At 44.9% G+C, this 22,227-nt stretch overlaps 1 protein-coding gene across 3 annotated transcripts; it reads right to left on the bottom strand.

Moving 5' to 3' along the window:
- Nucleotides 1-996: 996 nt before the first annotated feature.
- On the bottom strand, nucleotides 997-20,249 carry CD83 (CD83 molecule). Of its 3 annotated transcripts, none has more exons than XM_003897081.4 (5): nucleotides 19,901-20,249; nucleotides 19,693-19,808; nucleotides 5,959-6,187; nucleotides 3,930-4,036; nucleotides 997-2,573 (listed from the first exon to the last, which is right to left on the bottom strand). In XM_003897081.4, exons 1-5 carry the CDS (start codon nucleotides 19,935-19,937, stop codon nucleotides 2,445-2,447), a joined length of 618 nt encoding a protein of 205 aa, XP_003897130.2. In that variant the 5' UTR covers nucleotides 19,938-20,249; the 3' UTR covers nucleotides 997-2,444. The 3 variants fall into 3 exon arrangements, with proteins under 3 accessions (XP_003897130.2, XP_009202733.2, XP_021792710.1); XM_009204469.3 differs by having other exon boundaries at nucleotides 997-2,570; XM_021937018.2 differs by having other exon boundaries at nucleotides 5,959-6,329; nucleotides 19,901-20,089.
- Between the last annotated feature and the right edge of the window lie 1,978 nt (nucleotides 20,250-22,227).

Here is a 22,227-nt window from a genome sequence, read left to right as displayed (position 1 = left end):
CTGATACTTTCTCTGCTACCCTTTTCTCCTTTCTTGTTCTAATATCAATCAAAGGCTTACCTTTTGCTAGATACTAGGCTTAGTGCTTCTATATATTATCTTATTTAATCCTCACAATAAACCTATTAGGCAGATACTATTCTTATTTTAAAGATCGGCCAGCTAAGGCTTAGAGGGGTAAGTCCTCTGCCCAAGGAAATATAACTTCCAAATCTTGAAGCTGGGCTACAAACTCAGGTGACTAGGAGCTCTGTGAACTCTCAATTACCATGCCCTGGCACTTTGGGTAAAGCATTTGAGAACAGACTTGATTCCATTGAAAGTGAATCCACAGCTTTTAGAGACATTTTATGTGTATTCATCTTTGTAAAGAGCCATCCACCTATGATGCTTTTCTAACTATTACAACTACATTGTAATAGTTACATTACATTAACTACATTAGACTACATTGTTCTTAACATTTTGAGGGGAAGGGACCTGAGAATCTCGAGTGAAACCCATGAATCCCAGGCACAAAGCCCCCGATGTTACACATCTTTCTGAAGCAGAAACCCTCCCACCATCCCTCCCACCTATGACCATGCATGTTAGTATGAGCTGCTCATGTACTGGGTAGCAACGTGGCCCCAGGATGGAAGCAAAAGCATCTCTGGGAAGGAGGGTGCTGCTTACAAAGCTCTGTGTGCCAGCACGCCCTCCCTCCGAGAGAGACTCAGCCAATCTTTCAGCTCGCATTTTGGATTCTGATTCTCAGACTGGTTTACAGACATCCTAGCACTCACCCCAAAGTCGGGATTTTTTTATTTGTATTTTTTTTTAATTTTTAACTTTTATTTTAAGTTCATGGGAACAAGTGCAGGTTTGTTACATAGGTAAACTTATGGGGGTTCGTTGTACAGATTATGTCATCACCCAGGTATTAAGCCTAGTAGCCGTTACTCATTTTTCCTATCCCAGAGTCTTATGAGTTGAATATAAAACAGAAAAACACTCTTTCTTCACATGCGTACGTTTAATAACATGAAAGCCACGACAGAGGCAAAAACACTAAATCAACTTGGTATCCATTTTACTCCCTAATATTAGGGAGACAGTGAACATATAACCCAAGCAATAAAATGCCTTCGGAAACCAAGAAGGGAAGGGCCCAAGTTTGACAAGAGAAACCCAACAATGGTTAAAACATCCATGCAACATTTCGTGGAGTCCCTTCTGCCAGTGGCTCCCGTGTGTCCGTATCTTGGAGTGTGTTAGGCTTCTGTTTCAAGAACAGACCGTGGACCTGGCTTCCTCACTTCCCCAAAAGAATTCCTACAGAAGGCTACAGGAAAGGCTTCTTGGTAACCTTCTTTGTTTCACACAATGGAAAACATGAGAAATGGACAGCACCCTCTCATCCCCAAAACACCACCATCATAGCAAGGATAATGGCTCAGTGGAGTTTCGAATTTGTATAGTGCTTTATACGTTTTCAAAGAATTTTCATGTATATGATCTTCATCAGCCCATGCAACAGCCTTGTGGTTTACCATGGAGAAAGCAGACACCAGAAGGAACTTGTTCAAGATCATGCAGCCAGATAGTGGAACAATGGGGCGAGCACCCAGACTGCACCGTCAGCCCAGCATTTCCAGCCGGCCACTAAATAGCTCTCTATCCTGTCACCCTCTCCGACTTCTTCTCCCTCTCTATGTCCAGGCTGCCTGTCAGTTCACAATGCTATCTCATTACACATACAGATTTCAAAAGCAGAAAAACACAAACCCTTCTCTGACAAGTACATATAGATATAAAAATAAATGTGGCACTCTTCTTTATTGCTTCTTTATGGATGTCTTTCCCAGATGAAAAGACCCTGCTGGGGAATAGTTCATCGACCTGTTATTTCTTTGTACACAGATTACTCCTTAGTAATAGCAGGACCTTCACACCAGGAAATTATTTGCTAAATATTTCCCACTGTCTCACAGCTGGATCTGTCAATTTCTCCCAGATGTAAAACATCTGGGCTGGTACAGCAAAACACAGCAAGTTCAAAGAGATGTCCTCAAGATGCAGAAGTGGAGAGCTGTCCTCAGCAGTCTGTCACGGGCCAGCTGGGGGCATTTGTATTTCCCAAGACCCTTTTCCGGCTGCATCTCACCATAGCTTTTATATGACTGAAAAAGTGTCCAGGAGGTTGACCAGATAGCTGCATACATCGCTGAAAAGGTGGCCATGGAGAAGCAGCAGTGGCCCCATGCTATGTGGTCATGTGATGGTTTTCAAGGTCTGCTCACAGCAAATGGGGTGGGATCCACTTCCGGATGTTCTCAGTGAGGTGAAGGACTTCACAGGAGGATGCCATCTTCAGCGTAGGCTCATTCTTCTCTCCTCCAGTGTGACAGACAGGCACACCCCTGAGCCTCAGCTTCGGGAAGAAGAACCCGCAGAAATCCTGCTCATACCAGTTCTGTCTTGTGAAGAGTCACTGGCCCCAAATGCTTATTTGGGGAGGTGACTGGGAGAAAAGCTCGTTCCATGCCAGCTTTAGAGAAATCCGGGAAGATACTCTGGAGTCGTGCAAACTTCTAAAAAGAAATGAAATAAAAGTGAAGTGAATAATTGGAAAAATTCAGCAGTTGCCACCTCCTTTTAAACTCTGTTCACTAAGAGCTGGCTAGACAACCCATTCTGGAAGCTCCCATACTCACTGCCTCACTCGCTCCACAAGGGATTTGTACCAACCATGTCACTGGCGTCTCCAAACTTGGACCAGGAGATTCACTAACTGTGGTCATTTCAACCCCCTACTGTTAGGTCTCTGTATGGAAAGTCAATGCCCACAGAAGAAGGCATTTGCAAACAAGAAGCTAAAGTCATTCATGTTTAAAATATACTGCCTGGTAACTCTAATTATCTTCTTATATGCAAATAACCCTAACATCCTAACTGTAAGCTCCTTGAGGGCAGGAACAATGTCTTACACCTGTTTATGCCCTGTACAGTGCCTAGCATAATGTCTTGAACATAGTAGGTGCTCACTGGAGTCTCTGATTGACTGGTATCTCAAACAGAAAGCAGAGAGATGAGTGCACAGCCAGAGAGGCAAGTAAGTGAATACAGAGACACAGTGAGCGGCAAGAACCTGTCCTGCGGTAGCCCCTGCGTGAGGTCTGTCCTGGCCCCTAGGTAGCCAGCCCTGCCTGGTAGATGGAGACAAAGGGGGCAGATCACTTTCTAGAGGGGTCAGACACACATGTGGCCCTACTCTCCCACAACCGTGGTCAACGCAGGTGAGCAGCCACGCAGAAAGAATCTCTGAGGGCTTTTAGCTGGAGCCTGCAACCAACAGCTCATGGGCATGTCTAGGTGCCCAAGTACCAGCCAGCCATCCTCCACCCCGGAAGCCTCCTGCTATGCCCCACTGCTCTGGCTTCTTGGGCTTAATTCTTAAGGCATGGGCAGAAATACCAAAAATAAAAGGGGAGAACCCCCATGAGAAAATAGCTTGAAGGCAGCCAAAGGAGGCTGATCTATCCCCTGGCATCCCTGGGGCAGTGGGGCCCCCTCCCTCACCCACAGGAAGAGCGGGGCCTCTGCTCTGGGATGGGGGGCCCTCAGCGCTGCAACTTCTAGCACTGTGCCTACAGGGCCTCTGCTCTTTCATAGAACCCCTTGTCATTTCCCAAATGTCCTTCCTATATCTTACTTTGTTTTTTTCTTTTTTGCACAATGCTCTACATGTAGCCACTAGACAAACGCTGGAAATATTTCAGGTAGCTTCCTGTAATGATTCTCCCAGTCTAGGGGCCTCAAAAAGTCCAGGGTTCAAAGAATAATCTCTCTCACCATTATTAAATGATTCACACTGTCTGCAAAAGATATTTGGATTGGTGCCCTGGGTAATCTTTTAATAACAGAAGATGTTTTAAAAAGATACTTACGCAAGTAAAAATGATGAGTGTTAAGTAGAAAATAACCAGAGCCAGCAGCAGGACAATCTCTGCTCTGTATTTCTTAAAAGTCTCTTCTTTACGCTGTGCAGGGCATCCTTTAAAAAAGTAAGTGACATGTGAAGCCATTTTAACAGGATTTTTCTACCATGAAAAAAAGCTAAGAATGCTTTGTTCCTCAGTCCTGGAGTCCTGCTTGTCTCCTCTTCCCACCACCAGGATGAACGACAGTAACAGTGGCAGGGATGGTGATAGCAGCAGCAGCAGCCAGTGTGCACTGTAGCTCTGTGTCCGGCTGCATGCACCAGGACTTGCACACAGCATCTCCCTGAATCTTCAGAGCAGGCCTGGGTGTCCCATTTTACAGATGAAAGAGCTGAGGCTCAGAGAGGGTCAAGGACCAAGGACCAAGGACCAAGGACCAAGGCGGCTGAGCCAGGCATCTGGTCCAGGCTTATCCTGCGGCCTGTCTGCCTCCACTTTGGATGTCAAGCCTTTCCTGGCTTACTTTGTCCTCCTACCAGATGAACCACCACTTGTTAATCCATAAATTATCTTAACCTCATTAGCGTTGGGTAGACTGTGGTGTGTCCTCACCTCATGAGGATTCAGGGACTATGAAAGGAAGAAGGTGAGCTGCCCTGCTATTGCCAAAAACGTCAACAGATTTTTGTAGAATCGTTCAAGCTCTTTCGGCGAGGCTGCCAGCATGGGTGGTTGGAAGAATAGCTCCCTCAGGGTTGTTAAAGGGTGTGGTGCAGCACCAAGGGAGGGTAAGAGCAGCGAGGCCTTTAGCCCAGGAACAGATATGAAGGGAGGCGCCTCTCCCCACTCAGGTGCAACACCCAATGTGCTGTTTGGGGAAGCAAGTTGAGCTCTGGCTATAGTGTGCTTGCAAGCAGAATCTGCTCGATGCCCCAGGCAGGAATAGGTGGAGTGCAAGTGAGTGGAGGGGGTTCTGCCATTGGAGCCTATGGCTGGATCTCCAGAGAGCTGTTGACCCCTGAAAATGGATTCAACATTTTGTGCAGCAGTCTAAGGATGGATTCTCACAGCCGTGGGTAATAAGAGCCATTGTCCTCATGGTCCCTAACACGTATTGATCATGCAGTTTATCCCGGGCACCACATTCAGCATTTTAATGCAACTTCTCATTTAACCTTCACAACAAGCCTATGTTGTAGATATTGCTTCCATTTTAGAGATTAGAGAACTGAGGTTTAGAGTCAACCAGCGATTTTGCTCAAGGTGACACGCTAACAAAAGGCAGAGTTAATATTTGAGCCAGATCTAAGTGACTGCAGACTCTGACCCCTTAAGTTGTAGGCAATATTGCCTTGGAAGAGGAAAAGGAGAGAAAATCAGCTATTCTCTTCATTTTCTATCCACTCCCCACAAAACATGCCTCCCCTCTCCACTCTCCTCTGTAAGGTTCCTCTCATTCATGTGAATATTCATTGAGGGCCTACTATGTGCCCAGATACATCAGAGAAGAAAATAAAGAGGTTCTTGTTCTCTTGCGGAGACAGACAGTAAATCAACCCATAACATGCCAGTTGTACTAAGTACGAGGAAACAAAGAAACCAGGATGAAGGGCTGGAGATCCAGGAGGGCGTAAGAGAGGTGTGTGCATACAACACTAAGCAAAAAGCACATACTGCCCCCTTAAACAGGAATTGTACTCTTGCAGGGTAATAATATTACCCTAAGTCCGATTCCTTTCAGATCCTGGACAGAAGGAGAAATCAACTGTTGTACGGAATCAGGGGCTCTGTGACCACATTTTTATCACTTCCAGCCTCAGCTCCTAACAAGTGTTGGGCAAAAGTCAAACAAAAGGCATCATTTAAGCCACAGAAAGAGAAAATGGAGACATGCTTGCAGCGGATTTTCACTCTCAGCCACAGATGTGATCCAAAGCTCTAGAGCTACACTCCGAAAGAGAGGATCGATTTTAGGACCTAAAGGAAGTACACATGCATTGTGCAAGAAGAAAACAAGTGCAGCAGGTCACCTCACCTGTCACTCTCAAGATCACCTTGCCGCTTAGGTTTCTCTGCCCATCCGGGTCCTGCAGAGTGCACCTGTATGCCCCCGAGTTGCAGCTGGTAGTGTTTCGGATCTTCAGGGAATAGGGCCTTTCACTGGGGGCGTCCAAAGAACCATTTTGCCCCTTCTGATGATAGTGCTGACCCCTGAGGTGGTCTTCCTGGGGTGTCTCCATCCTCTCCTCACCGCCCTCCAATAGCTGTGAAGAAGGAATCATAGCGCATCACGGTCCACTGCAAGAACTCCAACTCGACACCAGTGTTTCCATTTTGTTTTCAGAAGATCCAGCCTCAACTTATGTTTGTAAAACAAGACACGATGCTCTTGCGTGTGTGTGACCTCTGGGGGAGGAGAGATCTATGAAAATTCCTAAGGCTACATCTTCGGAATATATCAGTACTGCATCTCATGATTCTATCATAAGTATTCCAATTTCTACCCTATGTAAGAGAGAGGGAGTCGCTGTTGATGATAGTGATATGCTGTGTGTGAATCTTGCTGGATTATATTTTGTGCCTATGTATACATGTATAGATAGGATTGTTCTGTATTAAATGTTCTCTTGTTTTCTTCAGATACCAACTCAGCCACTGAATGATTCCTATTTCTGTATCCCAGCCTTTTATTTGGAAAAATTCCTGAATCTGTTATGATCCTTGCCAGACAATTCAACTAAAATCAGATAGGCAGACAGACAGATGAGCAACGCCTCCTGCAAAGAGTCACCTTGTTCCTCAAGGGCTGTGTCTCTGTGTGGTCACGCTTGACGTTGCCAAATGTGCCACACCTTTTCTCTGTACTAGGGCAGCGAGACAGCTGAGAAGCATGCTTTATAGTGAGCGTATGTGTCAGATCATTTGTTGGTCATATCAAACTCCACGTCGAAGGGCAGTAACAGCTGACTTCACTGTACTCAGGACAGACCAGCCAGACTTGGGTAGATGCCCAATTTAGCCAGACGTTTCATCTGGCTGGCTTTCTGTCTTTTTTTTCTTTTTTGAGACAGGGTCTCGCTCTATCAACCAGGCTGGAGTGCAGCGGCTTGATCAGGGCTCACTGAATCCTTGGCCTCCTGAGTCAACCTTCTGGTACTCCCACCTCAGCCTCTCCAGTAGCTAGGACTATAGGCATGTGCCACCATACCTGGCTAGTTTTTATTTTTTATTTTTTATTTTTAGAGGCAGTGTCTTGCTCTGTTGCCCAAGCTGGTCTTGAACTCCCAGACTCAAGCGATCTGCCCACCTCGGCCTCCCAAAGTTCTGGGATTACAGGCGTGAGCCACTGCGCCCAGCTTGCTTTCTGTGAATTCTTTGTGATCAAACTGGTGGAGTGTCTTCAGCACCTCCCACTGCAGAGATTAGGTTCATACCACATTCACCATTGATTCTCTCTTTCCTAGACATATTTTTAATCTGCCTAATTAACTTGCTAAGTTGCTCCTCCATTGAAATACTTTAAAGCCTCTAAAATGAATTTACACATGCAGCAAAGCAAATCCTTGTTTTCAGCCTGCCTGGGCAGCCCTTCAACATTGACATCCCCTAGCAGTACCTGAGTTTCCCTTTGCTGGTTGGCTGGGGACCAGCAGGGAGCCCAGGATTAAGTGACATTCCTTACCTGTCCCTAGCATGATAACTGCACCCAAGAGCCACCTTAGGGAAGGAGACAGAGATTATCGGGCCCCACTGCCACTGTCTTTGCTTGCACCTATTAGTGATGAATCTCCTGTTCTGGGAGTACCCTACAACTCTTCCCTGACTTTTAGGAAGGGACTCAGTGCAGGGAAAGAGATATCCAAGGAGTTAGGGAAATACTCTGAGAAGCAACTCAGGAAAGAAAATACATACACATGGGCACGTGTGCACTCGTACACATACACACACACACACACACACACAGTCATTTGTGCGTCTTTTATTAATTCAGGGCATATACCACAAGGTCACCAGAAAGCTCAGGCTCCAGCCCTGGTGTCTGTTATAACGCATTCCTGTAGAGTGGGCGACAGAGACACCTGGTGGCAGATCGATCGCTCCTGCAAGAAAACCTGCTCAGCTCCCTCCTAGCCCTGAGCTGAGACGAATGGCTCTTTTCAGGCCGAGTCTGTGGACATAAATCCCATTTCTTGGTGGTCCTTTTTGTGTGGAAAGATTCCTTTCTAAATAATCAAGAATCTATGGGAGGAAGTTAAAAGACTGGGGCCCTTGGGTACGCAAAAATAAAGCACAAAAAGGAGGTGGGGCCAAGGAAATTAACGGTGTCCAACTGATTCCTGAACACATCTAATTTAGCACCATTTTTCCCTTTTCAAGCCTAAGTAAACCTTATATAAACTGCAGCCTCATTATGGGCTCACACCACTCCCCTCTCCCTTTCGCTGCCCTGGCAGAACTGCTTCTTCCTACCAGGCAGGGCTTTCACAGACCAGAGGCCGAGGCCCATCCAGGGCCAATCTGTGTCTAGCATGGCCTGAAAGGTCAGTTTGAAATTATTAGTTCAGCCCAGTTCCTGCAGTGCCCATTCCAATGTCCAATCTTGCTTTTCTTTTTTTAAATTAACCTCCAAATGTGAGCATAGCTGCAACAACCATTCTGAGATTATTCACCCATAGTTTTCTCCTGGGGAGCTCCTCTCCCATCCAGCAACCCCTCCCTCAGCTCAGAGAGGCCCATCTGAAAGTCAAGACCAAAACTGTGAACCCCTCTGGACCTGGGAGAAATATAAACTATTGTGTCTATTTACATAAAGATGGCCCCATTATTGTGTTAGCTGCTGGGAACTGTTGAAGCAAAAAGGTGCTGGTGATCAAAACCGGCTGGCAGTGACTTCTGCCTATTTGCAGAGAATTCATTTTAAACATCAGCAGCAACACCAATAAAATGTAGTTTATTTGATGGTTAGATTTCCACGGGCCTCTGGCAAAACCGTCAGTGGGCTGCTAGTTATTTTTAAATGACAAAACAAAGGCAGGGTGAGCCATAAGAACAGAAAGAAGAACCAAGGGACAAGGCAAGACAAAGAACCCCCAAAGCAACCTGCAGAATTCTGAAGAGCTGAAACGTCACTGCCATCAGTGGGATCGTGGCAAAATATCTCAACTCTCAGAGGGTCACCTTCCAAACGCCCCATTTCCTAAATGACCCAGAGAACTATCGGCAAAACCTCGGAACTCTTGCCAAACTAATGAACAGGACCGTTTGCCTAATAACCAACTACAGCAAAAAGAATTCCCTGTAAATTCACACACTGCAGCTGGAAATCTTTCAGAACCCTCCCTCTAACCTCCAGTTTTAGGGATATACATTTTCAGCTAAACTTTCTCTTGTGACCCCCAGCTGTAGAATGTGGCGTTTGTCCACAGCTGCAAAAGTCGTCGTAGTTTTCTTGTTAATGTTGCATACTCAGAATGGGGGTGGAGCCCTAGCAGGACCAAGGGACCATATGCAGAAGCTCAAATCATTATCATCAGATACATGGCCGGGCAGCTATCACCCTGCTTTATCGGATGAGCTAACTGTGGCAGAGGCACCACCAAAAACTGAAGGAGAAATTTCAGTGGGAGGAAAATGGAGTAACAGCAAATGGGCCATCCTCACTTTGCTTTGTTTTATGAGTTCTCATAAACATTGGAGCTGGCTCAGAATCAACCACTGGCAAGAACAGCTCTTTAAACATTCCAAATCTAAAAGTGTTCCATCGCTTCTCTGCAAAAGCATTTTAGGAAATAGTAATTTATAACAAAAGGAACCCTCAGATTCATTCACAGCCAACCATAATTGACAGGAACTATTTAATGCACCCTTCACAACGCTAATATTGTAGTACAGTGCGCTAAAGCACAACACAATTTCAGCAAATTAATTACTCAAAACACTCATCCCAATCATGTTTTAAAAATCCACATGTTGTGCATTAACTTTTATGCTGACAACTCTATCATTTTTGGTTGAGCTGGAAAAGTGCAAACGTGAGACATCTCATTTTCAGAAAGCCTGGGGACTGTGACTTGTCTCAAGGCCTCCAATTTGACTAAATCATTTAAATACCATATTCTTTCTCTCAAATGGAGATTTGACCTTAAGGAAACCACAAGCCCTAAATTAAAATAAACTCTTTTTCATCTGCAGAATGCTAAATCAAGCAAACACAAGTACTAATTTTATGGGCACGTGAATGGAGTCATTTTTGTTTTTTTTTTTTTTTAATGATGAACGAATTTGAACTAAAACAAAAGACATAAAATAAATCATCAATTATGGCTGAAACTTAACCAATATTAAAACATCCAATTGTGGAAAGCGTTTTTTTTTTTAAAGTTTACATAATTTTATCCAAATATATGCCAACCTCCCACATTACCATATTTGAATCTAAGAGGGTGATAGTTTCATTTTATAGCAAAAAAAGAGTTCTGATCACAAAATTGAAATCTAAATTTATCATACATCAGATTTGTTAAGAACGCAGGGCCAGGCACGGTGGCTCACGCCTATAATCCCAGCACTTTGGGAGGCCAAGGCAGGTGGATCATACAAGGTCAGGAGTTCAAGACCAGCCTGGCCAACATGGTGAAACCCCGTCCCCACCACAAATACAAAATATTAGCTGGGCATGGTAGTGGGCATCTGTTAATTCCAGCTACTTGGAAGGTTGAGGTAGGAGAACCCAGGAGATGGAGGTTGCAGTGAGCCGAGATCGTGCCATTGTACTCTAGCCTGGGTGACAGAGCAAGACTCTGTCTCAAAAAAAAAGAGGTGGGGGGTGGGTGGGGGGAAATGCAATAGCTGCCTACCTAAAAGAAAAAAAAAAGTATAAAAGTTTCATCTAATGATTTGATAAAACATATTTAAGGGTATAGATTGTAAGGATTTAAGGTTGGTATTGAATTAATCTGATGTATTCCAACCACATTGAGCAGCTTTTTTTTATTGCATTTCTTGTGCACTAACATTCGTGTACCTTGGTTTCTAACTCAATTAAAGTGCCAATATAATTCCCATTCATCATAAAAACAGCTCTTTATAATGTGCAAAATAGTTTGGCTCAGAGGTTGATGTCATAATGAGGGTAGAATGTATGAGCATTAATATCTTTTTTTCTATGCGTAGTTTTATTAGAAAAATGATTTTCCACTTTGAAATTTACTGGGTCTAACAGACAGAGCTGGATTTATGGCTGTTAACAGAGTTATGAGTATAGCAGAGGCAACATAATTAAGAGCACAGGCATTGGCATTGGACTGAGCTGGAACCAAACCCCAGCCCTCCCACGGCTACCTCTGCTCTTGGCCAACTGACTGAACCACTCTCAGGCTTGGATAGCTCCACTGGAGTCTGGGGGTGATCACATCTCACTGAGCTGGCATGAAGATACTTATGATGATGTATACAGACCCTAAGCACCGTATCGATCACACAGAAAGCCCTAAAGATGTTACTACTCTCTCTCTCTCTCTTTTTTTTAGAGCCAAGGTTTCACTCTGCATACTAAATAGTTCCCCTGAATATAAGAAGTATTGAAAAAGTATTTACTGAATGAATGCATGAATTTTAGAAAACAATGAGAAAGTTGCAAGAGCACTAGCTTTGGAATCAAAGGACTGAAGTCAATCCCAGCTTCTCCATGCGTTAGCTGGGTCATCTTACATACGTCACTTCACCTCTGAGCCATTTCGTCATCTGGAGCTCCCTTACTTGCTCATGGGGTTATTATAAGAATCAAGTGAGAAAACACAGAAAAGTGCTATATAATTGGTAATGCTGGCAATAGAAATTATTCTTATATGTGATAGCTTTCCACACCATCCACCCATTCTGTCACTTCCCTCACCAATGACACTTCCCGTCTCCTCTGGGAAAGTTGTCCTAGAAGTCCCAATCTCTGCTCTAGGGAGAAACTGTTTTTTCCACATACAGTGTCTTCAAAATATCCACAACATTCTGAATTTTTTTAAGCACCATCATAATAATATAGCAAAGCCCCTTTGGAATTGAGATTTGAAGGCAATGTTGGACCCTTCATTGTTTATGCCAATCATCTCTTTTTCATTAGCGTCCTGTGGGGCCTGCTGGACCTGGAGGAGGTACCATTACAAGCTCTGAGTTCATGTCCTCTGAAGAACTCCACACCTAGGTTCTAGAGGAGGCAACTTAACTCAGGCCTGGTATCCCATGATCATGGAGACTGGCTCTGATAGGCACGTGACCCAGTCAAAGTCCCTTGAGAATACTCAGACATACGGTGAGATATTTGAAGAGAAACACAACCTTCTCCTTTGCACTTGCTTCTGGAAGGATATACAGGTTGAGCATCCCTAATCCAAAAATCTGAAACACTTCTGCTCCCAAGCATTTCAGGTAAGGGATGTGCAACCTGTCCAACCCTGTACTTATTGGCTATGATCTGGCTGCTATGTGGAGGCTGGACACAGAACCAATGTAAAGGAAGGCAGAGTTGAGAGATGGAGAGTCACCAAGTCCTGGGGACATTCATGAACCTCTACACCTAGCTATGTGCATTTGCCAGGGCTGCAGAGCACCACAAACTGGGTGGCTGAAACAACAGAAATGTATTCTCTCACAGTTCAAAGGAAGCCGGAAGTCCAAAATCAAGGTGTTGCCAGGGCCAAGCTCTCTGAAGGCCTTAGGGGAGAATCTGTTCTGTGCCTTTCTCTTAGCTTCTAGTGGTTGCCAGCAGTCCTCGGCACTGTTTGGCTTGTAGACACATCACTCCAATCCCTGTGTCTGTCTTCACGTAGCGTTCTCCCTGTTGTCTGTGTCAGTGTGTGTTTTCTCTTATTAGGACATCATTCATACTGAAGTAGGGCCCACCCTAGTCAGGTCGGACCTCATCTCAATTTGATTACATTTGCAAAGACTCTACTTCGAAATAAAGTCACAATCACAAGCATCAGAAATTGGAACTTCTGATCTTTTGGGGGGGCATAATTCAAGCCACAATGCCACCTGTATCTGAAAAGTGAACTGTATTTTGATTTTTCAGTTTTTTCCCATTCCAATTATATATAAGCCAATATATTTCCTTTTCCTTAGGCTAGTTTTGATTGGATTTACAGTCCCTCACAACTGAAAGACTCCTAATGATAAGGCACCCTGCACCACCATGTAAATAAGGGTGGTACGTAGGGGGCTATCGGCACATGGCTCCAGACTCGAGGTCAGTCCTGCTTTGTCCCTTGGGCTCACATGCTTCCCACTCCTTGGGGAATGAGACCTCAAGGGCTGATTTGAATCAGAACCTCTGTTCTCCAGAACTGCTAGTCCAAGGCGATTATGAACTGTTTATGGAAACCAGCATCCTTCTTTTCCTAAAGGTTTTCCTTATGTGGACCCATAATCCTAGGCAGTTACCAGCTCTTCTAGAATCAGTAACCTCGATTCTATCAGTAATACCGATCCTAATCCGTAACCCCGAGGACTGCTGGCAAGCACTAGAAGCTAAGAACTGGAACAACTCTCCAAACTGTACCGATTTGGGACACGCAGTAGACTGGTCCTCCAAGAAAGCATCAAGTGATATTAACAAGCCTTGGGCTCCCAAGTCTTTACAGTTCCCCATGAAACACACGGAAATTTTACCCAAATATACCTCAGTGCAAAACAAAACAAAATGAAAAACAAAAACATGCTTATGAGTAATAAAGGAATCTTAGGGAAGTATTTTCCGTCCAGCTCTATTTTGAGCTAATGATTGTTGATACAAAATTTAGGGTTCTTCCAGGAGCAGCCAGGAAGGGACTATGGAAACAGCTTTAGATGGAGGAAACTTTTTTTAGGTAATCAATCTGCTTTTATTCTTGCCCTACATAAAACTTCCCCTTATGTCACTGAGACCTTCTCCAAACTTCCTCTTCTTTGTGTAGTGACATTGCCAAGTACTTAGCTAAGACAATTCAGTCCTCATGTGACTCAGGTTCCCCCTTTTATTAATGGAAAACAAGTTGGGTTTTTTCTTTAGTTTAGTTTGTTGGTTTTTTTTTCCAATTGAACTTTCAGCCGCTTTCTTCCTCCCTCCCCACTGTCAAGCTAAAAGATTTTGGCAACTTGTGCTTTGTTCCACTACAGTCCAAAACTCTCAGTGATCCACCATTCTCATCTAGATGGACTTCTTCTATAGCCCCTCGGTGGCAGCCTCATTCTTCCTTGCCCACTTTTCCTCAGAACCACATGGACAGGACTGGTGACCAAGAGAAAAGAAGGAAAAGAATGAAGTCTCCCTCTGACACTCATCTTCTAAGAAGAATCATATTCTATCCATCACCAGGAGAAATATGTTTTGCTTTAGGCATATTTTGCATTATGCCATTCTCTGTGCTTAAAATCCTTCAATGGGGTCAGGTGCGGTGGCTTACGCCTGTAATCCCAGCACTTTGGGAGGCTTAGGCAGATGGATCACCTGAGGTCAGGAGATCGAGACCAGCCTCGCCAACATGGTGAAACCCCATCTCTACTAAAAATACAAAAAATTAGCCGGGCATGGTGACGGGCGCCTGTAATCCCAGCTACTCGGGAGGCTAAGGCAGGGGAATCACTTGAACCTGGGAAGTGGAAGTTGCAGTGAGCTGAGATCACACCATTATACTCCAGCCTGGGCGACAAGAGAAAAACTCCATCTCAAAAAAAAAAAAAAAAAAAAAAAATCCCTTCAGTAGCTCCTTCCTACCAAAAGGATAAAGCTCAAGTCATTATTGTTGGGCATTGGAGGCCCCTCACAATCTGTCTCTAGCTTACTTTCTAATATTATTTCTCAGCCATCTGCTGTTTAAGTCTCCCTTCTACATTACTGGTTACCTCAATGGTTCCCAGAAGGTCTTAGTGGATTCCCATGCCTTTGCTCAAGATGGTCCTCTGGCAAAAGTTGTACATTGATCCTGAGATGGCCAATGCCAGGCCCAGGACGGGGCATGCATTTGGGACTTAGAAATATTTACTAAACAATGAAAGTGTAAATATGAGAGACATCTGAAAAGCAACTTTACATCTTTCATGGTTTGACCTAGGGAGGAACCCATAAAAGTGATTCAACCAGGTCAAGTACTAGAGGTGCCAATGGGGACAGTAAGATTTTTTTTTTTTAAATTCTAACATACATTGTTTTCATAATTCAATGGTTCTACATTTAATGTAGAAATGTTTCCTTTTTGTCCTATAACATGTTCTTAAATCCATCTTACAACAGAATCATTCTAGAATGAAGGAAGCACAGTCAGTGTTCAGCACTGGCTCCTCCATGGGCCATGAGGGTCTGTGGCTGTATAAATTACATCTGCCCCAACTGCGTATCAACTCTAGGCCTTCCTAAGGCACTCTGCTCTCCTCAGTATCCCTGGTTCTGTAGCTCATTATCACACAAGATGGTAGAGACAGAAAACATAACTCCACCAAAAAGAAGTTTAGCAACATACGTGGAAGACAGCCTTGAACTTTTGAAGTGGTCTCATGCAAGCCATTAACCTGCTCTCCAACAGTTTCCTTAGTGTTAATGTCAGAGGCAGAACACTCCATGGATGGCCCATGATCTGCCCCAGCTGGGGCTCTTCTCGATATTATAAAATCTATTTATAGTAGACTATTATCTGAAGTCACACTCTTACTTCCCTTTTCTCCCTTCCTTTGGAAATCATCTGAAAGGGGCACTTGTCTTGTGATGCTTCACTGTCCTCACCCCCGCAGCATCACCCAGAGATGACACCATATATCCTCTTTCGTTTTGCATCACCCGTAGGCTGTCAGGGCTCCTAGCATGATACAAGAAGGCATTGCATCTCTGGGATAAATGACCACTCGTTATTAACCTTAGTGAATATCAACCAAGCCCAAAGTACTCCATCCAAAGTTGTCCTCTCTCTCCAAACCTACATTAATGAGTGTAGACACAGCGATGCTTTTCATGAAGTATGGATGCAGCCCTTTAATGCACGGCTTTACTCCTCACAGACGTGATACTGTGCTATGCCCTCTTATACCAGAATTTAACCACAGGTCATGGCCAGTGGAAGAAAAGTCATGGATCAAAATCTATTTGCATTATTTTCTCAAAATAGCTCCTCAAAGAACCACATCTATTACAACTTTCCTTTTCTTTCTTTTCTTTACTTTTTTTTTTTTTTTTTGTAGAGACAGGTCTCACTACATTGCCCAGGCTGGCCTCAAACTCCTGGGTTCAAGCAATCCTCCCATCTTGGCCTCCTAAAATGCTGGGATTACAGGCATGAGCCTGAGCCATCACACCCAGCTTATTACAACTTTAAAAGATAAATCGATTGGCTCATGCCTGTAATCCTAGCACTTTGGGAGGCCGAAGTGGGAGGATGGCTTGAGCTCGGGAGTTGGAGAACAGCCTGGGCAATGTATTGAGATCTTGTCTCTACAAAAAATTAAAGACATAAAAATTAGCCAGGTGTGGTGGTACTCTCTTGTAGTCTCAGCTATGCTACTTGGGAGGCTGAGGTGGGAGGATTACTCGAGCCCAGGAAGTCGAGGCTGCAGTGAGCCGTCTTCATGTCACTGTACTCCAGCTTGGGAAACAGAGTGAGACTCTGTCTCAAAAAATAAAAATAAAGCTAAATTGAGCTACTATCCTAATGAATATAATTTATTAACTTTTCTATTTCTTCTCAATCACCCATTCTGCCTTAAAAAGTGTAAGGGAGGAAGGGATGAGAGGAGGACCTTTTGTTGGATCCCAGTTAAGAGGACATGGTCCATAGAAGAGACGAGCTGGGCCAACAGGAATTGGGATATCTCTGTCCATTTTTGGCTTCACCTTTACCCTCCTGCGCATGTCTCCATTAAGTCCCCTCTGGCCCATCTCACTGCATCTTTGAAACAGAGAGAATAAAATGAACACTCTTCCTTACCAACCCTAATGTTGCAAACAGATTGGATGCTGTCTGTTTTGAGTTTTCTGGTCAAAGGCATATGATAAAAAACACACGGTTTACATGGGTCCTTTTGTTAATTACAAGTAATCAGTGCCAAATGGACAAAGGCAAGATGCTACATGGTGCCGGAGGATTGAGTGGTGAATGGAATTTTAAATTACGAGTCATTATAACCATACTTATGATACGCAGACAGCCTGCAGAATGTACTTCAATCTGGTGGATGGTGAAAACCCACTGCAAGGGACTCTGCTTTCCTTGCCCAGCACGAAGCCCCTTCCTGTGCTGGCAAAACAGGTTTTACAAAGCCAGGGTAGTGATGATGAAGTGAGGTGAGATGGGATAAGCTGGCTCTGGTCACCAAAATGAAATTCCTCCCTTTACGGCTACCCCTCCACTTTGATGAAACATTTTACAAGAAACTTGTAGAAAAATGACCAGACATTTAATCTTCTGTAAAATGAAATATTTCGGCATTTCAACACTGGCCTTATCTCCAGAACACTCTATCCATTTTTGTTGTATAAACGCAATCAATGCAAAAGTATAATTATTAGGCTGGAAGATAATAAATACGTACAGAATATGCTGAGACCTGTTTAAAAAAAAATGCTTAAAGGCACATTACATGTCACTTTCGAGGCACCTGATTCGTTTATTGGTAGCGTAACTCTCCTATCCACGAATCTCAATCACCATTTACTTCTCAAAAAGTAACTACAGTATGACTTTTCATTGGCACTATTCCATGAATCAGCAGGAAAAAAAGAATGCCTAGAGACTGCCGTCCCTTTTTTTCTTGACAGAGTTTTGAAAGACCATCAGGGTCAATCTTGCAAGAACTGTGTCCAATAAACAAGCTCATGCGTTACAGAGTTACATCACCACCTGACATCCAAGTTGAAGTCCAAGGTTAATTGCTATGGTTTAGTGGACCATTCCAAATGACCCTGTGCAAGAAGCTTTCACCCCAGAACTGTTTGAACTTTACAGTCGGAAATTTCATCTACTTGTTTCATGAGTACTTTTTAATTACTCCCTGGGGGTATTAATAATGTTTTCTTTCTTTATTAAATAATTACTCTCTGGAAAGGATAGTGATTTCATGTTTTCCCCCTTCTTTGAGATAACTAAGTCCCTGCCTGGTTAGCCCAGGGGCACTTTGATTTTCTTTACCTTAAGTTATTCAGGTAGAAAACAGAGATATCAAGATAGACCTCAAACAACTCAGGATTTGGAATCAGACTGTTTGGTTCAAATCCCAACTCCACCATTTAGCCAATGCAACAGTGGACAGGTTATTTCCCTCCCTAAGGCTCAGTTTCCTCACCTGTAAAGTAGGAACAGTAACAGTACTGATCCCTAAGTCCATTCTTCCAATGGACGGAAATGGATAGTGGATGTAAATATTTACTTTGGAGCTTGGCATGTGGTGAGCATTCAAAAATTGTTTTTACAATATTTTTTAAAATAGTGTTGTTTTGACTATGAGAACAACTTTGGAATTGTTGTGTTTGCTGATCCTACAGTAAGGTACAAATGAAGTAAGAATATTTAACACCTAACTTTCATATACCATACAATGCTCTGAGGCAGCAGCACCATCGCCGTTATGCGTAACTCATGAGGTGCTGGGCTGAATTCACAGAGCACCTTTGCAATTTATAGGGCAAAAATTAGGTGCCGTGAAGAATACACAAAAGTATTGATACAGCCACTGCCCCCCAGGGAACTGACAATCCAGTTAGGAGACACACACACAAAGAGATCACCGCAATGATGCCTTGTACTGTTAACTGGCCAGAGACACGTACAGGTTCTTACAGTATCTTTTATGGTGGGCAGAACAAAGCCCTGCATTTTGGGGAAAGCTACAAGTGCACAGATTTGCCCCCACCGTAAGACAGCAAATCAGTGAGAGCTACAGAGTGAGGCTGGAATATTATATTCATTTGGGTTAAAATGGAGGTGCAGTGGTAGCAGTGGCCTGACTTAAAGAAGGACCAGTGATACCGAACAGTAGCTGCTTGACTTTAGAATGACACCATCATTGCCATCTTAGAATCTGAGAATGTTTCAGTCAAGAGGAAACCTTGAAAAAGCCTCCTTGCCACTCAGTCCTCTTACAGTAGGAGCAGCAAGGCCTGTTCTTACACATGCGGGCTCCGGTTCATGCATCCACCTGATGCCCTCATGGCTGCCTCTCTCACGGCTGCCAGAGGAAGGAGGAGGAGGGCTAGGGGAGGAAGCCAAGGGTATCCCACAAAGGGGATGACCACTGATAACTACCACGGATGAAATGGCCTAAGTCACTTCTGTGTCTTAGCCCTTCATTTCAAATTGCCCCCTCCCCCTCCCATGTATCATGGGCATCACAGTCACAAAACACAAGAAATCAGAAGTCTGGAGACATTCCCCCTGTCCAATGCCCAAATCTAGGTCCCTGTTGCTTTCTTCCTGACCTGTAGGCCCACAACCACAGGTGGCCTCCAGAATTAATCCAAACGAGAGAGTCTCTGCCCTTCCAAAACGTCTTAAGTGGATCATTCATCTCAGGCCACCTTCAGGGGCAGGAAGGGGATTGAGGTCTGCGGAGAGCAAAACCTAAGTCGGCCCTGTACCTGGATGCGGATAGGGCGGGGGGAGGCGCGACGGGAGACTGGGTACTCCAAGATCAGCTGCGGGAGACGCCCCCCGCCCCCACCCGGCAGCCACAGAGGGTCGCCAGCCTCGGGGAGATGGTTCCTGCTGCCTTCAAATGAGTCCACCAAACCCCAGCCCGCGGGCATCGTAGCACCCACCTTGACCCAGGAGACTGTGTAGGGAACCTGCGGATCCCAGGGGGCGGTGCAGGGCAAGTCCACATCTTCGGAGCAAGCCACCTTCACCTCCGGCGTCGCGGGAGCCAGGCTGTAGGCTACAAGAAAGAGAGAGTGCGTCGTGAGCAAGCGACCGACGGGAGGGGATGTCGTGGAGGGGCGGGGGGCGACAGGCGCTCGCGGGCCCTACCGCAGCTCAGGAGTAGAAGCTGGAGGCCGCGCGACATGGCTGGAGCGCTGCGCCGCTGCCACGAGCTGCAGGACTGTGGCGCGCTGGCGCCGGCTGCCCTTTTATGCCCGGAATTTGGGGAACTTCCCTACGCGCCAGCCCCGGGGATTCCCCGGCGGGTAGCGGAAGCGGGTGGCGCGCCCCCCTAGTACCGCTTAGGCCGGGGCGCCCCCGTCCCCGCCCCCTTCGCTCCCGTCCCCGCCCCCCGTCTTCCCCGCCGCCCTTGCCGCGTGCGCGTCTCCGCCCCCGCGCGCCCGGGTCGGGCGCCCCAAGTTCGCGTCGCTGCTGCGGCTGGCAGCGGCGACAGCAATCCCCGCGTGACGCCCAGCGCTGGGGGCTTCGCAGACCGCGCTGGCGCGCGTGACGCTGCCGTTGACCCGCAAAAGGAAGCCGGGAACCTGGCCATCGGAGCGGGATCTGCCCATTTTACGGAGGCCAAACCAGATTCCGAGAGGGTAGGCAACTTCCTCAAAAGCCCAGCCTGTCCTTGGGAACGTCACTGGTGAACCCAAGTCCTCACTCTTCTCCAGAATCTGTGATAATCAAAGGCGCCTTAGATTTCCATAGGAACATACAAGTCTGTAGTACTTGGCTCCCTGCCTTCCCTGGGAGGTTGTCGGTCAGTACCGTCCTACCTGTTTAAATTATATCACCAAAAGAGAGTGTCTCCTATTAAAGTAATAATTACACACACACATATACAACATTTTTGGAAAAGAAAATTCTAGAAGACAATGAAGTTATCCGTAATCCATCCAGGAAGTAACTTCAGTTAACATGTTTTTTTATGTTATAAAATGTTTGTAACATAACATAACATAAAAATATTTATAACATTTAAGTCAGTGCACAGATTGGTATTTTTAATGGTTTATTCTTCCTGCTATCTTGTAAACTACTTTCTTTTAGCTTAATAATTTACAAGGAGTTCCACATCATTAAAAACTTCCAACAGCATCATTTTGGTCCATCTTTCAGTTGCACCATAAATTTGAATCGATTAGTGTTAGACATACAGGTTGTTTCTTTTTGTATTACTAATATTAGAAACAATGCTGTGATTGCTATGGGAAACTTCAGTGTAGATAAATCTTTGCTCTAAAATTGCTTATTTTCTTAGAATAAATACCTCAAGGAAATTGTGCTAGGTGAAGGGGAGTTTCCAATTTTGTTAAATATTGCCAAAAAATTACCTGCAAGGAGGTGTCTTCAATCTATATTCCCATCTGCAATGACAGTGCCTGTTTCCCAACACTCTTGCCAACACACACTGTTGTCCAACGTTTCTATCTTTGTCCATCCAAGAGGTTAAAAAGAGTGGCATCACTATACCACCAGGGTTTTTTTTGTTGTTTTTTTTTTGTTTTTTGTTTTTTGTTTTTTTGAGACGGAGTCTCACTCTGTGGCCCGGGCTGGAGTGCAGTGGCGCGATCTCGGCTCACTGCAAGCTTCGCCTCCCGGGTTCATGCCATTCTCCTGCCTCAGCCTCCCGAGTAGCTGGGACTACAGGCGCCCGCCACCTCGCCCGGCTAGTTTTTTGTATTTTTTAGTAGAGACGGGGTTTCACCGTGTTAGCCAGAATGGTCTTGATCTCCTGACCTCGTGATCCGCCCGTCTCGGCCTCCCAAAGTGCTGGGATTACAGGCTTGAGCCACCGCGCCCGGCTATACCACCAGTTTTAATCTGCTCTTGGAAGTGGCTATACAAATTTACAGTCCTACCAGCTTGTGTATCTTTTCCCCAGCAGCCTCACCAAACTAATTTTTTAATTACGAAAATGTTAAGCATACAAAATAAGTGTAGAAAATATAGAATTGAACACGTCTGTATACAATTTATACTTGAGAAATAAAACAGTACTAACATTTTCGAGACCCTCTTTTTTTTTTTTTATTTGAGACAGAGTCTTGCTTTGTTGCCCAGCCTGGAGTGCAGTGGCACGATCTCAGCTCACTTCAAGTTCCACCTCCCGGGTTCATGCCATTCTCCTGCCTCAGTCTCCCGAGTAGCTGGGACTACAGGTGCCCACCACCGTGCCTGGCTAATTTTTTTTGTGTGTATTTTTAGTAGAGACGGAATTTCACCGTGTTAGCCAAGACGGTCTTTTGAGACCCTCTATGTGTCCTCTGCCAGATCTCATACCTAGGCATTTATGCTTCTTTCCAGCTTTTCTTGATCATAAACAATGTTGCAGGGGAGCTGAAAATCTTCCAACACTCTAGCTCAGTAATTACACTGCACTGTTAAATATTGCCGTCTTATTATCCAAAATGCACATGCCCATTTAC

This window comes from Papio anubis, chromosome 6, assembly GCF_008728515.1.
Source record: "Papio anubis isolate 15944 chromosome 6, Panubis1.0, whole genome shotgun sequence".
Lineage (NCBI taxonomy): Eukaryota > Metazoa > Chordata > Mammalia > Primates > Cercopithecidae > Papio > Papio anubis.
The sequence above is the reverse complement of the archived record's forward strand: the minus strand, read 5'-3'. Positions and strand labels throughout refer to the sequence as shown.

Excerpts from the sequence above, each read along its gene's own strand:
- CD83 (XM_003897081.4), bottom strand. The coding sequence starts at position 19,937 with ATGTCGCGCGGCCTCCAGCTTCTACTCCTGAGCTGCG. Across the intron at positions 4,037-5,958 it reads GGTGATCTTGAGAGTGACAG|GATGCCCTGCACAGCGTAAA; the intron begins GTGAGGTGACCT and ends ACTTTTTTAAAG. Across the intron at positions 2,574-3,929 it reads CACTCATCATTTTTACTTGC|AAGTTTGCACGACTCCAGAG; the intron begins GTAAGTATCTTT and ends ATTTCTTTTTAG.